Genomic DNA, 20757 nt, shown 5'->3' on the forward strand with positions numbered 1-20757 from the left:
TTTTCATGCCTTGGAACTCCTAGTCATAACATGAATGTCCATAGTCTGGTAAATGCAAAATGTTTGTTTTTATTTTATTAAGTTTTTCTTGAAAGAACAGCTATGTAAAATGGAAAATCATATCCACTGGCAGCTAATCTGCTGCAAGTCAGAAGCAGGTGTAAGACGCTAGGGGTTGCTGTTGCCCCTTTAACCCCAACAGACAGACTCTCAGGACACAAAGTAAAAACACTAAAGATATTTAATTATTTTCTTCTCAATAATCGTGCCCTCAAAGCACCACAACCACAATAGCACAGGCAAGTAATTCACTAGTCACCACAATAATCTCAATTCTCTCCTCCACACCTCCCAGCAAGCTTTATCCACATCCACCTGACTCTGGCTCACTTGCTGGGTTGCCAGCAGTCCTTTAAATAGTCCTTGACCTGGAAGTGCTTCTGTTCTTCCTCCCATGTGCCTAGCCAGCACTTCTGGGTCAGCTGCAGAATTCAAGTTCTTTAATCAGCCCGGAAGTACTTCGGGGCTTCCGTCCTTGTGACTACCTGGTACTTCTGGGCTATAGGGAAAGTCCCCTGGTCCTTCGACAGCTCCCCCTAGTGGCACCCACGGTTCCCAACAAGTTTGAGAAACCAAACTCCAAGTCCCAGGTTGTCCTGCAGCAATCCGGGGCACCGATACACTCCAGGGAAGCTGCCACCAAACGTTTTGGGGGAAGTAGTGTCAAGAAGTAGCTGCCATCCCCCATCCTTTCATTTTAGGGGCGTCCCGTTAGGATTGAACTGATGGCCATGTCTCACACAGGCTAGATTGTGACACCATTAATCAGACCCTCTCTCCCCCATGCCATCTAAAACAGCAGGGAAATAAAAAAAAAAATGAAGTAATTACTTAAAGTAAACTAAATATCCAAATGAGGAATATTTATTTGAAGAAATGTTCATAGAGGTATGTCTATGATGAAACTTTCAAGTGCATTTGGAAACTCACTTAACTGATATGAAAGTTGGAGAATTTTACATTTTTTTTACATATTTTATCCAAGAGTCAGTTACCACATTTTTGTTTATTAAATATTTTTATAGCAATGAGTTATATTCAATATAAATAACACTATCCTAATTTGGATATTTAGTGATAAAAGAATGCAATTACATTTGCTAGTAGACTACATTTAAATATCTACTTTTTAACAGTACTTAACAATGTCATGTAGTTAAAAACATAGTCTAAACAGGTTTACATTTGCTCAATGGCTTTAAAGTATTGTACAGCAGACTCCAATTCAACTGATGAATAAACAGCATTACTTGTCGTGTGTTGGTGGTGGAGGGTCTGTGGCAAAGTGTTGTTTAATTTCCTGAAACTTAATATTTTGAAAGTATACACATTAGAATAGTACCCAATAATTGCCCAAAGAACTAAAACCTATTAGAACAAAATGACCAATACTAACATAAAATCACTGTTAATAATTACCCTATGAAAGGAGAAAGGCAACTAAAATAAGTTTTCCATTTGATCTTTTAATGATAGTTATAACACAGCAATTTTCTAAAATTGTATAGATAAGTACGAACCTGTAAAGGAACTGATTTATTGTTCAGTGGGAATACATGTAAGCAAAAGTGGCTCTTTGTTTACAGATAAAACATAAGTCATGGCCAGTCTGATGTGTATTATCCATTAATTGACACTTTTCGCACGTTTTAACTTTAATCCGTCCTTGGTACTGTATTTGTAATACCATCAGCCTCTTTGTGCACAGTAGAAACTTTATATCACAGCACAGTCCTTGCTGCACTCCTGATCTTCTGCCCACATATCAACTGCAGCTCCTTTTCAAGCCAATCCTATGTTGATATTAATTAATGGAGCTGCATCTTTCCCATGCAATTAATTAGTTCAAAAACCCTTCAGTTGGTTTATAATAATTATCTGCAGATAATATTAGTTCAGTCATTTCATTCTAATATATGCTTACATAATTGCTTTCCTCATCCATTGCTTTCCAGAGACTTTTTTTTGTATTTCATGGTTAACTTACCTAAAACAGCAAGACAAGAATGCTGCTGAATAGGCTGTTTGTGTGTTTGCCAATACAGTATTATTGGGAATCTGAGTGGCTGGCAGATGAGTAAAAGAGGAAAAAATATACAACCAGATGTAATGGCTCTCAAGATAAAATTGAAAGAGTAAACTAATTTGTAGTTGAAGTCTCACTGAGTGTTTCTCTGTTTTAAAACAGACAAGTTGACAGATTCGGCAATGTTTTTCAATGGGAGATTATGAATTTTCAAGACTTTGTAGAGCGTAATTTGTTTCAGATATCTCAATTAAAGTTGAACTTTCTTTAAAAAAAGCTTCTTTCAAGAATATGTGTGCCAAAATTTCAACAATATCGTCCATGTGGGCGGCTGAGGTGTTTCATGAGGACAGATAGGCAGACGTGGCCAGCACAGTAGCTGCTCTCACATTAGAGAACATCCAGACTTGGAATACAATACTTCAGCTGTGTAGCTACACCCGAAGAAGACTATACAACCAAAACATTGCCCTTAAAGTTTTTTTCTACTTTTTCAGTGAGGGAGTAACCATTACTTTGAGTTTCTTTTGCAGATACACAGTGATGCAGCCTTCACTGATCACATTAGGAGGGAATGTCCAAACTTAGCAATATTATGTTTTTTTGAAAACATACAGTAGGTTCCTCTTTGAAGGTGCATGAAACCTCTTTAGCAAATTATGAAGTGGCGACATAGTTGAAGCCTCAGTGGAAATGTCTGCTTCATGTATATCTAAACTGGTGCAATTATAGCATTTTTGATCATTTTCCATTTAATCTTTTAAAGCACAGATGTGTTGTCCAGGTTTGCTTCATGCTTTACATCCAATTCTCCTAGAACAGTCACTGGCCCACAATGATCCACAAACTGAATTGTAAGTTACAAAATCAATGGACAGGTGAATAGATCTTATAATGTACAATACAAAATTTGTAGCATGGCAACCGAAAAACAAGAATTTGTAACTTAAATCAACAAGCTCAGCCTGTGTGAGTGGACTGCAATACAATATTTGGAATTGCTTCATCAACATTAATATATGAAGGAATTTGTTAATTTTACTTGACACAAACCAGGTAACATGCTCTCAGTTTTCCATTACAAACAAAAACTTTGATTAGAGATGCTGTTCAATCGAGCACACGTAGTGCCCACAGCCCCACTGACCAGCCTCTATTGCAACTGCTGACTAATAAGACCACAAAGAGAGGGGGCTTTAAGTGTGAATGTCTTCATTAATAGGCTCAAGGCTGTGAAAATGACTGGTATCTCTTTTATTTCTGGCTGCCTTGAAAATTAAATAAAAGAAAAACAAAACAGGCCCAATCGCACACACACATACACACACTCAAATTATGGAACTGACTCCAGAGATAGAAACATTTATAAATAGTGGTCCATTGGTTCCACAATGGCAAGAACTATACAACACGTCCCCTTTAGTGTGACCCTTCATCTTTCATAACAACAATATTTCTCACCGCTTTAATAAAATATCTGATTGTGAACATGATCACAGACAAACCCCATTACCTTCAACAAAACTCATTTTTTTGTTGAAAAAACTTAATTGCATGCAAAAGATTACAATTAAATTGACAATAACAAACTTTTTTTATAGATGTTCATCTAAAACAATTATAATCATTATGCATTTGCTGTCTCAAGAAAAATACTACAGTACTTACGATCACAAACTAGACTGTCACCAAACCAGACTCCATCAGAGCCACAAGTTAAGTGGCCATCTCCACCTTCAATAACATACCTGAAAATATGGAATAAGTAAATCGCTCACACTCTGAAACCACAAAAGCCATTAAATACAACAATAGGTGCCTTTAATAATAGATCTTAGGTGAGCAGTAGCACACCATGGACTAACAGAGCATTACTGCACAGAATTGCACACTAAGGTCTGAGGCCTACATTTGCTTGTTAAACTCAATACTTACCCTTCATGGCATTTAGCTGTTATAGTTGCACCAAACTCTGTTCCTTCTGTTATTTCATATTCTCCATTATAAAGTTCTGGTGGACTACCACAATCTCGCCCTGGAAAAAAACAACACATTGTAATAGTTTGTAAAAAAATTAATTATATAGTGAAATAAACCCTTTTTTTTTTTAAAGAAAACTGTACATACAGTTTGTGAAATAGGACAGAACATTTCTTTAATGAAGTATTTCACAAATCTTTCATACTTAAAGTCAGATAACCTCAGAACAGAAGTTTAAATAGTAAAATTCAGAGGGATCTCCATTGTAATGGATAAATCTATGGACAGGATGTAAATTAATAAGACATTTTATAAATTATAGTTATGTTCTGTGTTTTTTTCCTGTCTTTATCAATTCATTAGTCACTGCTTGCTTACATTTCCTAAATAATTTATAATTATTCCTTAAAACAACTACCATAAACATCTAATAACAACAGAAAACTTCAACAAGCTAATGGCCAGAGGGTTTAGTTTATGTACCCCAGGAATACAGCATAGTTAATATTTCATTTGACTTTTTGCATAGTAACATTCAGTATTTAAACCAGTTTTTAGGTGTGCTAGCATATAATTCAAGAAGCACCTATTGTAATAGCCATGTCTGTCTGTCTGTCTGTCCTCATGAAGCAACTCAATATGGATGAAATTTGGAATATTTATTCTTCAAAAAAATTTGTCAAGACATTTCAATTTTCATTGACATATCTCCCACAGTCCACAGACATGCAGGTTAGGTGCACTGGTGATCCTAAATTGTCCCTAGTGTGTGCTTGGTGTGTGTGTGTGTCCTGCGGTGGGCTGGCGCCCTGCCCGGGATTTGTTCCTGCTTTGCACCCTATGCTGGCTGGGATTGGCTCCAGCAGATCCCCGTGACCCTGTGTTAGGTTTACTTAATAAATATTACATAAGTTAATATATTTGATTACATATTATTGTCTAATAAAATTAATTGTATTATATTGTATAATCTTCCATCGAGTAATTTGCACCGATATTCACTAAAATAAATTTTACATTGAAAGTATTGGATGGATGATGCCATTCCAGTTTTTTGGTTTGCCTAACCCTCACCATATTGGTACTTTTGTCATGAAACTCGAGACGTCCAAAGCATGTAAGTCCCAAAAATTTCCAAAAATGGCCACTAGAGGGTAATATTACCATCAAACCTCAGCTAGTAAAAATGAAAAATACGGGATCTTCATAAAATAGAAAGATTTATGTTTCACAAAAATGCTCTGAATAAAAAGCAGGTTCCATGCAGCACAAAGGGGAAAAAGGAGTTGCCAGTAAAGGCAATTCAAGGTGATTAAAATCCCAATATGAAATTCACATGTTTCATGTTTAAGTAATAATTGACAAAAGTGTATAATGTGTGAAGACTGAAGTCCACATATCAAATAAACACTTTCACAAAAGGTACAAGTACTGCATGACAAAACAAGTATGCTTTTATTCAAGAATATAACCGAAGAAAAATAAATTGGGTTAGGGTACAATGCAGACACCACTTAGGTGGTACAGAGGTAAGAACTGCTGACTTATAATCAAGAGGTAGTGGGTTCGATTCCAGACTCTTCCTAGATTTACCATTTTGAGTAGTGAGCTGACCTTTTTGTTACTATAATAGAATAAAAACATACATTTGATTTATTTGAGTCTGTAACAGCTGGTGTAAATTTATGGTACTTGTAAAAGTTAGAGTTTTTTTTTTATTATTCAATTTTATTCTCTCAGTCACGTTCACACTCCCCCTGATCGGACACTGCTAGTTTTCAAATAAAGATGTGCTATAACAGAGGTGAACTCAGATGAAGATGAGGGTTCTGCATCGGAGAAAGAGAACAAAAGCCCTCCCCACGAGAAACGTCCACTCACATATAAGAACAACGCAACTGCACCAGGCGTAAAGGTGAAAGACAGCACCGTTTGGATGCACCAAGAGGTTGGGCAACATCCTTCAAGTGAATATGACACTTACATGTCCTTCAATGAAACAGCATGGCTTACATAGCTTGCCAAGGTATTGTGCAAAGTTTTGTTTGTGATAATGTTTTGTGATGGTCCTTATATAAAAAAATCAATTCAATGTTACTTATATAAAAGCCAGATCAAATTTTATTTACCTTGATTTATTTACTTATCTTCCACCAGTGTAAAGTCACAAGTACACTGCAGAGCTTCTTGTGTTTGATCAACATGGGCATGCTCACAACTTACATGTGGAATGCCACTCCGTATTCAGGAAAAGATCCCAGTCATCCCACGGGAGAAAGACTTTCCGAGACGGAGGTCATAAAGCTTATGAACAAAAGCAGAACTGTAACAACAGTTGTGTACAGTGCGGCAGGAGCTTCCACCTGCAGCTAAAGTCATTTGCATACTGAAGCAGCATTGTACAAGTGCTTTGTTATGTGTTCAGCAATTCCTGCTTCGCACTTCCTGTCATCCTACATTTATATAGATCATTGTAGACATGGTAAACACATGAAATGTATGTATTCCAAATGACGATATATTATTTACCCTCTACAACTCCAGGTACCTCACACCCAGATAAACAGACTTGAGTTCTGAGAATCTTCTGTGTGACTTGAGCTGAGTTTGCGGTGGGATATGATAGCAGGCTGCTTGCTTCTTGTGCTGATAGTCGCATTTGCAAAAAAAAAAAACTGATGGTGAGGTGCAAAAGAATTTAAGGTGGCCAAGGATTACGGGTTTTTTCGTAGGCTTCAGGAATTCTAATGTTAAAAATCTAAAAAGTAAATCACAAAAGCACAGGAAAATCTCATAAAGATTGCATTGCGTACAAAGCTTTGCATGGTATTAAGGAAAACAATGCTAAAGTGATCTTTTTCAGATTTAAAATCTAAGCCAATGATAAAATAAAGTGTGTTATGGGCTAAAACTGTTTTCAAAGTGACTTTATGTCAGCTTTGCAAGCACATGAGAAGCAAAAAGAAATCAGGTAGCACTGCTTTACCTTCAAACCTCTGAGCTACAAAATAAGATTACAACATTAGTCCCAGGAATAAAAGTGACTTGTTTAACAAAAGCTTTCTTGACAGAATATAGAATCTCAGTTTTACTTGATTTTGCAAAAACGTAATATGAAAGACATCTGCCCTTTGTACATTTTAGCAGCACCCAACTCGTGGTCTTCCTTTCCAAACATGATCAGTTTTGGACTATCGGCTTATTCTCTCATAAAGCTTGACTTTGAGCTTTACTTGCTACCCAGTCTGTATGAAACACAATTTGAAAACATAACATCCTCATCCCCATAAAATTTAATTTGAGGGCAACAGAGAATGGCTTCCCATCTTTTTAAATCCAACTTATACCTAAACTGCAGGACCAAATTACAATTGCGTCTCAAAGGCTACATTCACATTACAAACCTCATTACTCAATTGCGATTTTTTTACTCAGGTCGGATTTACCTGTTTTGACATTTCACATTCCTAAGTACAGGTGATCTGTATCTAACTGTAATGTGAATGCATCTGTCATATGTGCATGAGCCATCTGCATCACCAACAGCAAACAAGTCACAGTTGTGGGATGATTGAAGGTGTTAGGCTGTGTTCCATATCCCTTGGATGACGGAGCTGGAAATGACGTCACACCTGAGTTGACCACATTCCAGTACAACATTTGGAAGATCAATATGGACACATCCAGGAAGACCTTTGTTGTGCTTGCTCCATCAGAATAAATAGCAGTTGATAACAATACTACACACTGTATATTGTGTATCAAAACACCATGGTGATATGTCTACAGGCAGAAGTTGGACAGAACTGTGTGTACAACTGATTTAATAGGACACAAATAGACAGAAATGCTAATAAACAGTATCATACTACAGCTTTCACTAAAGGTCACAGCGTACATTGTCATTTTGGATTAATGTCATAATCTGGAATCAGGCAACCTTGAGCTTGACAGACTAGCCCAGAGTTTCCAAGTTGGAAATATGATGTAAAGGGGCATTTCAATTAAATATTCTGACTAGGAACTCAGAAATTCAGACTTCCCACTTCAAGTGGAATGCAGCAGTAAAACAGAGAAAATGGACGCACTAGTAGCTAGTTGTATCCATTGCATTTTATTCAGGAGGACAGCAAGCTGTTCGTCAACTGTACATGATTAGGTCAAGAAGGTGAAAAAAGCCAGACAGCTAACTATTGCTATTTTTGCAGCCATTTCTGGCACTGCTGCACCAGGAGATGTGTGGGTACAAGAAAGGTGACAGCAATGGTGGGGTCATGACTGTTGTCACAGCTGTAGCTCACCTCCATTGTTATCTTGTGCACTGCCTGTGCTGGCTGATGATGGCAGCACTCAGCCCATGTGTATAGGCAAAAAACACATGAATTCTGACCTGACCGCTCTTATTCTTGTTGCATGGCCGTGAATTGGATACACATCCAATCCAGGTATCACATATGAAAGTGGCCCAAATCTGATTTTAAAAGATTGGATTCCTGCGTCCATACAGACCTGAAAACATCAGATTTATATTAGAAAAATTGGATTTGAGCCACTTCAGCCTGGTAATGTAGTTAAAGCTGAGGCTACGTTCACAAGTCCTGCTATGGCATTCAGAAGGTGCTCATTTCTTTCTTGAAGAGTTTTAGCTTCTTTTTCCTCAAAAAGATTTGTTGGTCTCTGCTTGATGTGCTCTTATGCATCCAGTGTTAACACATGATGGGCCATAATTTAAAATTGCAAGAAAAGTGAGGAGTGAATATAAGAGATTTGTGTTCAACAGGAAGTGCACCTTGGTCATTATTTACAGTACATGCACAGCATTCATCACATAACCTCACTACTACATTAATCTTAGTCATGACAACTCACTGAAAATCAAATGTGCTACTTACTTTTGCATACCAACCGTGGCACACTCCAACTGCTTCCAGTGCAAGTGATTCCATAATTCCCCTTTTCTTTTATATAGCCAGGTATACATTCATAAAATAAAGGTTTAGATCCATCGGTGAACACAGTTTCAACCAAAAATTCAGACCTTGGAGCTGCATTGGCAACACTTGGAGGATTACCACAATCTCCTAAAAGTATAAAATAGCAAGGTTAAGTAGTATTCTGCTGTATGAAACCTCTTTTAAACATGCAGATAATCGCAGGAATATTGGCAGGAAAATTGTAAGGTGCAGGTCACATATGAACAAAACTGGAATCAGTGTCCTAGGGAACATGACTGACAAATTCCTAATGTAAATCAAAAAAGCCTTGCAGAAATCAACAGTCTCCATGCGAGCAAAAGTATTGAATTGTTAAACATCACGAAAATAAAAATTACCTTGACGGTGATTTGAGTGAACATTTCATAAGGGACTCTAGTAATGGATAGCTGAAAAATTTTAAAAAATAAACACAGCACTGAATGTTTGTTTTTTTTGGAGAAAACGTTTTGAAAAAAATCAAGAAAATGGATGAACCCTGAAGTAGGAGTGGTAGTATCCACCTAGCCACACAGGGCCAGACATGATTCTCAAAAGAGAACACGAGTCTGGGGACAAGTTTATAGATAATAGTGACAAAAATAAACTGCCGCAAAGTCTCAGCTCGCAGAGCTTCTTACTGAAAATCAGCCCCCAATTTCTTCCACTCCATGCACTTTATACGTTCACTGTTTCAGTGTCCCATTTCTACTCATTCTTTAGATAAATACATAAAATAAATGTGGAAAGACAGAGAGCGATAAATAAACTGAACAGAAGACTTGACGATGAGAAAAAATTTACAGGTAAAATTGCTGTTATCAAAACAGGAGCTAAATAGCACAAGTTAACAGAAGCTTAATTATGATTTTGCATATTATAATCAGCATGATGACAGAAGAGACAGACACACACACATAGACTACTACAGGGACTTGGCACCATAGGTTTGGGAAGTGTTTCTGTCTGTTATGATATCTTTCTGTCATTTTGAGTATTGCATCAATATATAGCACTAGCAAAATACCCGTGCTTCGCAGCGGAAAAGTAGTGTGTTAAAGAAGTAATGAAAAAGAAAAGGAAACATTTTAAAAATAACGTAACCTGATTGTCAATGTAATTGTTTTGTCACTGTTATGAGTGTTGCTGTCATATATATATATATATATATATATATATATATATATATATATATATAAAAATACCAGCTTAGAGCGAGAAGTAGTGTGTTAAAGAAGGAAAGAAAAAGAAAAGGAAACATTTTGAAAATAACGTAGCATGATTGTCAATGTAATTGTTTTGTCACTGTTGTGATGAGTGTTGCTGTCATATATACACACACACATATATACATATATATATACACACACACACACATACATCCACATATCTATACTAATAAAAGGCAAAGCCCTCACTCACTCACTCACGCACTCACTCACTCACTCACTCACTCACTCACTCATCACTAATTCTCCAACTTCCCGTGTAGGTAGAAGGCTGAAATTTGGCAGGCTCATTCCTTACAGCTTACTTACAAAAACTGGGTAGGTTTCATTTCGAAATTCTACGCCTAATGGTCATAACTGGAAGGTATTTTTCTCCATTAACTGTAATAGAGTTGAGCTGGAAAGACGTGGGGGGCGGAGTTTCGTGTGACATCATCACGCATCCCACGTAATCACGTGAACTGACTGTCAACGCAGTGCGTAGAAAACCAGGAAGACCTCCAAAAAACGCTTAAGAAAACATGCATTATATAATTGAGAAGGCAGCGAAACAATAAGAAGCGAGCGAGTGACATATACTACCATATTCATGAGTGCTGCTACCTCGGAAAGAAAGCAAGGTGTAAACCTAAACTTTAAATTAAGTTCATAGACAAGCTACCGCTGGCGTTTCACATGCCCACAGGTAATGCGGGATACAAGTTTAATGAGAGGACGCAGGATATAAATGAGAGTTTTGATCACTTTGTAACTAAGTTAAAATTGTAGGTAAAGGGGTGTGCTTATGCAAATTCCGAGAGACTGTGTTTGTGGGGGATTGACAGTTAAGGCGGGTGGGGGAGTCACGTCATCATCTCCCCTCCCATTCATCTCATTTCGCTCTGAGCTGAGCTCCGCGGCTAACGCCGTCTTCCGAAGCAACTTCGTCAGACTGCCACCAAATACTCACAGAAAAATCCACAAGTTAATACACACGCTGTCTCTAGAGTTTCTCCACACTGAATCCTCCAGGCACTACTTACAAAAGGTCACATTGACAATCGTGTTACGTTATTTTTAAAATCTTTCCTTTTCTTAGCACTTGCACAGCTGAGAAGCTTCGATGAATGTGCTCCATAACATGTTAAAAAATAATGCATTTAATCACACTTTGCATTACAAGCAAAGGGGAGCTTTTGTCAATGCATGATTTCCTGGTACACCGATTACATTGATCAGCATCCCGATTCATTTTACCCTCGCACCACCTTAGTTTGAGAAGAAGTATGAAAAAATATGAGGTTAACACAGAAAAACAGATCACCAATTCAAGCTTTATGAATAATCGATTCGCCATCAATAATTGTTTTGGTAAAGCCATCCTCCTTCCATTTTATAATTTTTCCGCCACTAGCCATGATTAAATGAACGGTAAAAAAGTAAGAGCAAAGCGAGGGTGACTTATTTAGGCAGGAATATATATGACAGCAGCACTCATGACAATGTCAATCATGTTACGTTATTATTAAAATGTTTCCTTTTCTTTTTCATTACTTCTTTAACACACTACTTCTCCGCTGCGGCTGGTATTTTGCTATATATATATATATATATATATATATATATATATGAATGAATGACCTCCAAAGAGCACTGAGACTTTTGATATCATGAACGTGTCTGCAAAAACTGGGGTCTCCTGCCCAGCAAAAGTCGAGCAGCCAGCGCGCGTGCATAGCTGTGCCGGCCTTTGAGACGCTGACTGCGCTTCTGCCTTAAGTCAAAGTGAACACTTTTAATTTTTTTCATTCTCCCCCTGAGCTATAGCCCAGACAAGTGCAAACACGGGACCCCTTTTCTACACCACGGCAAAATAATATTAAGGCGATTCACACTTTCTTTTGCACGTATACGATTGGATTGATAGATAGATAGATAGATAGATAGATAGATAGATAGATAGATAGATAGATAGATAGATAGATAGATAGATAGATAGATAGATAGATAGATAGATAGATAGATAGATAGATAGATAGATAGATAGATACTTTATTAATCCCAAGGGGAAATTATGAGGTCCTCAGCTCGGATTTTGAAGACACGCACAGGAGTGGAGGACTGACAGTGCCATCACAGCCGATTAATGGCGGGGACTTCTCACCAGTCTACACAAGACCCACCGCGACTGTCCCCAAAAGGCGATCATAACGTCAGCGAACACATCTCTCTATACTATATAAAAGAAAAAGGCAACTTTCCTTTCTTTACACCTTTTTTCCTTTTATCCCAAACCAAAGCCTTTCTCTCTTAACACTGCAGAGGACACAAAACTAATTTTCATTAAATGCCGGTAAGGCACATTACCAGAGGCACAAATTTGAACGTTCACATAGAAAATGTAATTTCAATGTACCTGTACTTCTTAAAACGTTAATGTTTTACTGTTTAATAACTTATAGACTATAATTTATTATTTTTCCCTTGCACTCAGTGACCAAACCTATACACACACATATAGACACATACAAACATACACACAAGTATATGTATGTGTATATATATATACACACACACACACACACACACATACATACATACACACATATATATAATTTGTGTGTGTGTATGTATGTATGTATATATATATGTCTATATATAATATATGTATATTTTTATATATATGTGTATATGTAGATATGTATATAGATATGTAGATATGAAGATATGTATGTGTATGTATATGTATATATATATATATGTATGTATTTATGTATGTATGTATGTATGTGTATGTGTGTGTGTGTGTGTGTATATATATGACAGCAGCAATCCAAGCTGTGAGAAAACAGTAAAAAGGAGGCGTGTCAGACGTCGTGGTACATTTTCTGATGCAGCTACCGAAAACAACTTTGTGACGCTGCCGCCAAATACACAAAACAATTACTTTGACAATCATGTTACATTATTTTTAAAATGTTTCCTTTTCTTTTTCCTAACTTCTTTAACACATGACATCGCTGCGAAGCGCAGGTATTTTGCTATATATATATATATCACAGCGACACTCATAACAGTGACAAAACAATTACATTGACAATCATGTTACGTTATTTTCAAAATGTTTCCTTTTCTTTCTCTTTCCTTCTTTAACACACTACTTCTCCGCTGCGAAGCGCAGGTATTCTGCTAGTATATATATATATATATACATATCTACATATACACACATACATATACATACACACACATATATAAACATATATACATATACATACATATCTACATATATACATATACACATACAGACACACACACATATATATATATACATACACTCTTTGGGGTGCGAGCAACTGTTGCTGGGGGTGGCAGAATCGATCAAGGAAGAAAAATGAAAAACATTATTTGTACAAAATGTTAATTTATTTATCCATTCCTAAATAATTAAATGGGCAGGCTATTTCGTATCAGTGCAATACGCTGTTTGTTAAAACGGATGACTCCCGCTCTTATGTGCAAGTCTGCGAGGATATTACGAACTATCGTATCTGTTCAAGTTCTATTAAAATTTTAAATAGAAGGAATTTTTATTTAGTCAACAGAAATATCTTTGGTAGGAATGTAAGTTAAATGTAGGCATCATTGCATAATTTTTTTTTCACCATACAAATGTAAAGAGTAAATTCGCCTTACATTCCAACCAAAGATATTTTTGTCGACTAAATCAGGGGTGTCCAACTCAATTGCACAGGGGGTCAAAATCCAAAACACACTTTAGGTCGCGGGCCGAACAGGATAAACATTTATTGAACACACTAAAACTAAACTTTTAAAACTTAACATAAATATGAATAAAAACAGACAGGAATATTATTCCGGAATAAATCAACTCAAACCTTAAATAACTTATAATATTTTGCTCTCCATAAAAATATATCCTGTCTAAATTATACAAGTTAGAAATAAAGTAAATTTTAAAAGAACAAACATTCAAATTTCTTTACTTGTATGTAATTTTATATAAAAAATAAAGTAAAATTTTAAATATCCCAAAAGATTTTTCTCTCCATAAAAATATATCCTGTCAAAATTATACAAATTCAAATATGAACATGGTGCATAACAAAACCTGGAAATATAAATAAAATTTTGCTCTTTTCAGCAATAACAAATCATTCAGTTGTCTTTGCTCTTATGTCATTTTATCAGATTTGGACGCCTGGCATCTTTTTTGGCACTAAGTTTGTTTCTGTTTGCTGTGAGGTTCTGTGTTGTGGAGATGCTCAGGATGGACTGCAGGTGCTCATCAGTGAGGCGGCTCCTGTGTGCTGTTTTGTTAGTCTTCATGACTGAGAAGAGCTTCTCACACAGATATGTGCTACCAAACATGCACAAGGTTCAAGCCGCATGTGGACGGAGCTGGAGCATTTCTGCGGGAATGGAGTGAATAAACTGTGCGGGCCGTGCAGTATCGTATCTTGCCTTCATATAGCAGGTTTCAGCAATGCTGTTGCAATTACAAAGGGTTCTCTAATAACCAAATACCATTTAAAATGATTAATTAAAGAGAGGATAGGGGGGTTGACCATTAGGACACTGAAAGAATGGCTGTTGAAAATGAGGCTTTATAGTCATATGTGAATAATGAATTATAAATCATTCATTTCATAGTCATTAGCAACAGTACACTAAAAAATGATTATTTAGCTCAACAAGCATTAATTAGAAGATTCAGTATTTTTCACTCAATAAAATAAACAATAGTATGCATATATGCATGCAGGAGGGTAGCACTTGTCAGGTTAGCTAAAAACACAAGGCTACTCAACCTCAAGCATGGCACCCTCCGTGGCAGATGTGTTTGCTCGCTCCACTCCATGCCGTTTTTTGTTTTGTGTTTTTGTTTTTCACCTTATCTACAGCGCACACATGTTTGCACTACTATCACACAGCGGACAGGCATTGTTGGACATTGCTAAATCACACAGTCCTCTGTAATTTACCAGTTTTATACCATCTGAGCTCCTGCAGCCAACACCACAACCACACTCAGGAAGACCCCGTAGCACCGAGCTCGAGTAACCAAGCTGACCTCAGGGGAGTGCTCCGGAGACGGCGACGCAAGCGAGGCAAGAGGGGAGGGCTCCATGATAGGCTGAAAGCCCGTGCTAGCCGACCACCGCTACCCAGCCTCTTGCTAGCCAATGTGCGGCCTCTGGAAAACAAACTGGATGAGCTAAGAGCCAGGATTACAGCCTAGAGGGAAATAAGAGAGTGCTGTACTCTAACTTTCACCGAGACCTGGCTTTCGAGCAAAGTCCCAGAATGCGCCGTTCAGCTACAGACTCACTCAGTGCACTGAGGAAATCGCACCGCAGCCTCTGGTAAGGCTAAAGAAGAGTGTGAGTGTGTGTTTATTAACAACTCGTGGTGTGGAGACGTACGGACTGTTTATAAGCACTGCTCACAAGATGGGGAGTTTTTACTGCTGAAATGCCGACCCAATTATCTACCCAGGGAATTCACTGCTGTGTTTCTGGACGCTGTTTACATTCCGCTGTGAGCTAATTCCACGTCAGTGCTCAGCAAACTCCATGACATCATCAGCGCATTAGAGACGGCTCATCCCGATGCTGTTTTAATCGCAGAAGGCGACTTTAATCAGTGCAATTTACGGACTGTACTTCTTAAATACCACCAACACGTGAACATTCCCACCTGTAAGAAGAACACACTGGATCATGTTTACAGCAACATACGTGGTGCATACAGGGCTGCACCCCACCCACTTCGGACAATCAAACCATGTCAGTCTGTTCTTGTATCCAGCCTACAGACAAAGGCTGAAACAAACAAACCCTATCATTAAGCAAGTTAAGCTATGGACCCCAGAGACTGAGAGCACCCTGCAGGATTATTTTGCTCAGACAGACTGGGATGTGTTTAGGGTTGCAGCCACTCTAGAGGACACTTCTGTCAGCATACAGGACTATGCTGAGTACATGACTGGGTACATTAGCACCTGTATTGACAACATCGTGCCCACAATACCAGTCAGGAAGTTCCCCACCCAGAAACCTTGGATAAACAGTCAGGTACGGCCATATGATGCATGCCCACTCTCTTGCATTTAGATCAGGCACTGAGACGGAGTACAAAACTGCGAAGTACGGACGAAGAAAATCCATCACAGAAGCCAAGAGGCACTACAGAGAGAAGCTGGAGGGCTTCTACTCTACTGCTGACTCTGGGTGTATGTGGCAGGGCCTACAGCACATCACAGACTACAGGACCACCACCAGCACAATCAGCTCCACAGACAGTCTGCAGGATGATCTCAACACTTTCTACACCCGCTTTGAGACATCCAGCAACAGCACAAAGTGGAGGCACACACACAACTGGACCACCCAACCCCCCCTCCCCTGCCCCAACGGTCTCTTCAGGTCAGGTACACAAAGCACTAAGGAAGTCAACCCCCAGTAAGGCAGCAGGACCAGACAACATCCCTGGGCGGGCTCTCAAAGCATGTGCCAACAAGCTGGCTGATGTTCTCTGCTCCATCTTCAACGTTTCCCTCAGTCAGCGCATTGTTCTGCCCTGCTTTAAGACTACGATCATCGTCCCCCTTACTAAAAAAATCCCACCCACCTGCCTGAATGCCTACAGGCCGGTAGCATTCACTCCAATCATCATGAAGTGTTTTGAGAGAGTGGTGCTGGCCCACATTCAGAGCAGCATACCGGACACTCTGGACCCCCTGCAGTATGCCTACCGGCCCAACAGGTCCACCTCAGATGCCATCGCGGCCGCACTACATTATTCCCTCTCCCATCTGGAGAACAAAGACTCCTACATCAGGATGCTCTTTGTTGACTACAGCTCCGCCTTTAACACGGTTATCCCCCATAAACTCACCCATAAACTGTCTGCACTTGGCCTGCACCCCACCCTCTGTGACTGGCTCCTAGACTTTCTGACTGGCAGGCCCCAGTTTGTCAGGATTGGTAATAGGATTTCAGCCACCATTACCACAAACACAGGCACCCCACAGCGATGCATCCTCAGCCCCATCCTCTACACCCTGTTAACCCACGACTGTGTCACCTCCCACAAAGATAACATCATCCTAAAGTTCGCAGATGACACTGCAGTGATAGGATGCATCACTGGAGGGTACGAGGTGGCCTACAGGAGGGAGGTAGCCAGTCTGGTGTCATGGTGTGAGGACAACAACCTCATCCTCAACACAGACAAGATGAAGGAGATGATAGTGGACATGAGGAAGGAGAGGAGACCTCACCGGCCACTGTTCTCCCGATGGCTTGAAGTGGAGAGGGTGAGCAGCATTAAATACCTGGGCGTCTACATCAGTGAGAACCTCACTTGGACACAACACCACACAGCTGGTCAAGAGGACCCAGCAGTGGCTGTACTTTCTGAGGAGGCTGAGGAAGTTTGGCATGTTGACTAAGATCCTCTGCAACTTTTACAGCTGCATTGCTGAGAGCATCTTGACCAGCTGCATCACCGTGTGGTATGGCAACACTACTGCTATGGACCACAAACACCTGCAGAGAGTGGTAAAGACTGCTGAGAAGATCGCCAGGACCCCACTACCCTCTCTGCAGAGCATCTACAACTGCAGAGTCCGCAGGAGAACTGCCTCGATCCTCATGGACCCCAAACCCCTAGCACAAACTGTTCACACTTCTACCCTCAGGCAGGAGGTATAGAAGTATGAAATGCAGGACTTCCAGGCTAAAGAACTGTTTCTTTCCCAAGGTCATTAGACTCCTAAATAACTGACTGGAGTTTATAACCATGGTTCACCTCATTCTATCTACCTCACACAACTGTATTTGACTTGTCCATCACACACCTACCTGCACAATTACACTTTATACAGTGGTACCTTGGTATACGTCCTTAATCCGTTCCAGATCCTTTGACTTATACCAAACAGGACGTATACCAAACAAATTTTTCCCATAAGAAATAAAGAGAAAATGATTAATCTGTTCCCATACAAAAAATCCTATTGTTATTGGCATATTATACATTGATGGGGTTGTATAAAATAATTTAAACACTGCTTAGTACGAAAATACATCAATACAAAAGCAATTAGATTAAATAAATGAAAATTTAACCTCACTTTACTTTTTAATAACGTCTTTGTTTTTCACAATCGTAGATACCATCATTCTTGGCATACGGTATGCAGCAGCCAAGTCCCGGTTACGCATGCCACCTTCATACTTTTCAATAATCAATTCAAATTTACGTGAAAAAACACAAAATTACGTGAAAAGTCACAGAGAGTTATAGCGCGTACTGACGCTTGTGGGCAGTCCTGGCTTTGTCTCGAGAGAGGTAAACAAGGGTAGTGCGCGGGTCGTTCACTGAATGCTAGTAACTGGCGTACTGACGCTTGTGGGCAGTCGTGGCTTTGTCTCGAGAGAGGTAAACAAGGGTAGCGCGTGGGTTGTTCACGGAATGCTAGCAAATGGCGTACTGACGCTTGTGGGCAGTCGTGACTTTGTCTCGAGAGAGGTAAACAAGAGTGGTGTTCTAGCACGCGAGTTGTATTCCAAACAAAGGTCGTATACCAAGCAAAATTTTTTGCGTCCAAACAGGACATATACCAAGTTGGACTTATTCCAAAGCGGACGTATACCAAAGGTTCCACTGTACTTCTATTCTGTTTTTATACTTTATGCTGCCTCTGCTAGTTATTATTTATGTTTATCTTTATATGTTGGTTTTTTCATTTGGTGTGGACAGCAAAGAAAGAATTTCATTGTACAGGGAAACACATTTCCATACTGTGCACATGACAATAAACTTTGAACTTGAACTACTACCTTCTATATTTTGGAGATGATTTATTTATTTGGTATGCATCTTCAAAATGGCTTGACACTGGAATGAAGCTTTCAATGCTATTTTTGACATAAAATATAAAGATATATAGATACGTTTTATTAATACCGTGGGGAAATAGAGATGCACTCAGTAGCAGAAGCACGTAAAAAAGGATACAGTCTCACAGGACAGATAATACAGCCAATCAATCGAGAAGTAAATAAATAAATAAAAATAAACTTAACAAGTACATCAGGTGGAAGCATTTAATTACCTGATAACAGTGGGCAGAAAATCCCCCCAGAGGTGCTTCTTAGCACACTGTGGTGGAGGATTGAGCCTGTGGCTAAAAGTGCTCTAAGAGAGCGTTTCCTGGAGGGGATGGAGGAGATTGTTCATGATGGCATCCAGTTTTGCCATCATCCTCTTTTCCACAGTTCACTCTGTGATATAGCAGACTTTCCTGATTAGGTTGTTCAGGCATTGTGCTTCTTTTGCACTCAGGTTGATAAATAGCATTGAGAAAGCCCATTTATTTAAACAGGTTTAATTGTACAATGATAAGTCTGTCTGTTTCAATCACATAGCGCGAGTTATATTTTGAGTGCATTTTAGAAGTGCTGGTTACATTTTGAGTGTTTTTATAGTTATGTTTTCAGCATGAGTAATGCACTTGGCAAGTGTTTTGGAATCATTTGATTTTTGGCAACATTCTAGCCAATGGGAGTACCAGCCAATCGTAAGGCGCACTTCCTTCCTCAACTCTAAACGGGACCTCACATAGTTTACTCTAATGTGCTAAAATATGTCCTTTTTTACAGTTTTGTTTTTATAATCTTCTTTGCTTCTTCCAGGGAGTCTACAGTGTTTCCTATAACTGACCTTGCCCTTTTAAATTAGCTTGCTAATATGGTGTGTCTTTGTTGAAGTGATGTTACCAGCTTAGCACACCACAGCATAGAAAATCGCACTGACCGTCAGAGTTATAGAAGATGTGAATAATGACATTTCCAACTGTCACACATGTGTGCATGGGAGGCAGCTAAAGGGCTCAAAATAAGGTAATTCCCGATCAGACCAGGGGGTGGCAGAGTACATTAATCCTTTCTTTTATCTTTCTGCAGACCAAATGTGGGAAATTCCGCCTGGTACCACCCCAGAAGACCTCACTTCCGGTTCCGGAAGATGACCTCGTTTCTGGTTCCGGTCCCAAGATCCACCCTCATCCTACCGTTCCACTATATAGCCACCAGGTTTACTAACCTGGGCAGTTCTGTTTTGGACTCTTGTCTGTAAAAACATTTTTCTCAACCCCTTTTCAAATTTAGCAGCCAATTTTCAAGTATATGAGAGGATGCCCCAAACCTCTTTGTGTGTCAAGGCTTAATTATTTACCACTCCACATTAAACAAATGCAGTCTCCTAAAAAAGACAGCCAGCCCTGCCCTTTTGTATATAGTTCCTCTGTGTTCCAAGACCAGTATAACCTGCCATTAATGTGGACCCCTACATGCTTGTAGGAGTGTACCTTCTCTACATCCACTCCTTGAATAGTGACTGGACATAGAGCTTCTTTGGTGTGGTGAAACTTAATAACTAGTTCCTTGCTTTTGCTAATGTTAAGACATAGAGGCTCTTT

General features: G+C 39.0%; 1 protein-coding gene across 3 annotated transcripts in view; it reads right to left on the reverse strand.

The window, feature by feature from the left end:
• The window catches only part of LOC120526183 (complement receptor type 2-like), a 102661-nt gene that overhangs the window by 74234 nt on the left and 7670 nt on the right, over nucleotides 1-20757 (reverse strand). For all 3 annotated transcript variants that reach the window (XM_039749208.1, XM_039749209.1, XM_039749210.1), the window contains exons 2-4: nucleotides 8959-9147; nucleotides 4022-4121; nucleotides 3755-3834 (exon numbers count right to left, since the gene is read on the reverse strand). In XM_039749208.1, coding sequence (XP_039605142.1) covers nucleotides 3755-3834; nucleotides 4022-4121; nucleotides 8959-9147 — 369 coding nt within the window. The remainder of the gene's footprint in view (nucleotides 1-3754; nucleotides 3835-4021; nucleotides 4122-8958; nucleotides 9148-20757) is intronic.

The sequence above is a fragment of the Polypterus senegalus genome, chromosome 3 (assembly GCF_016835505.1).
Source record: "Polypterus senegalus isolate Bchr_013 chromosome 3, ASM1683550v1, whole genome shotgun sequence".
Lineage (NCBI taxonomy): Eukaryota > Metazoa > Chordata > Cladistia > Polypteriformes > Polypteridae > Polypterus > Polypterus senegalus.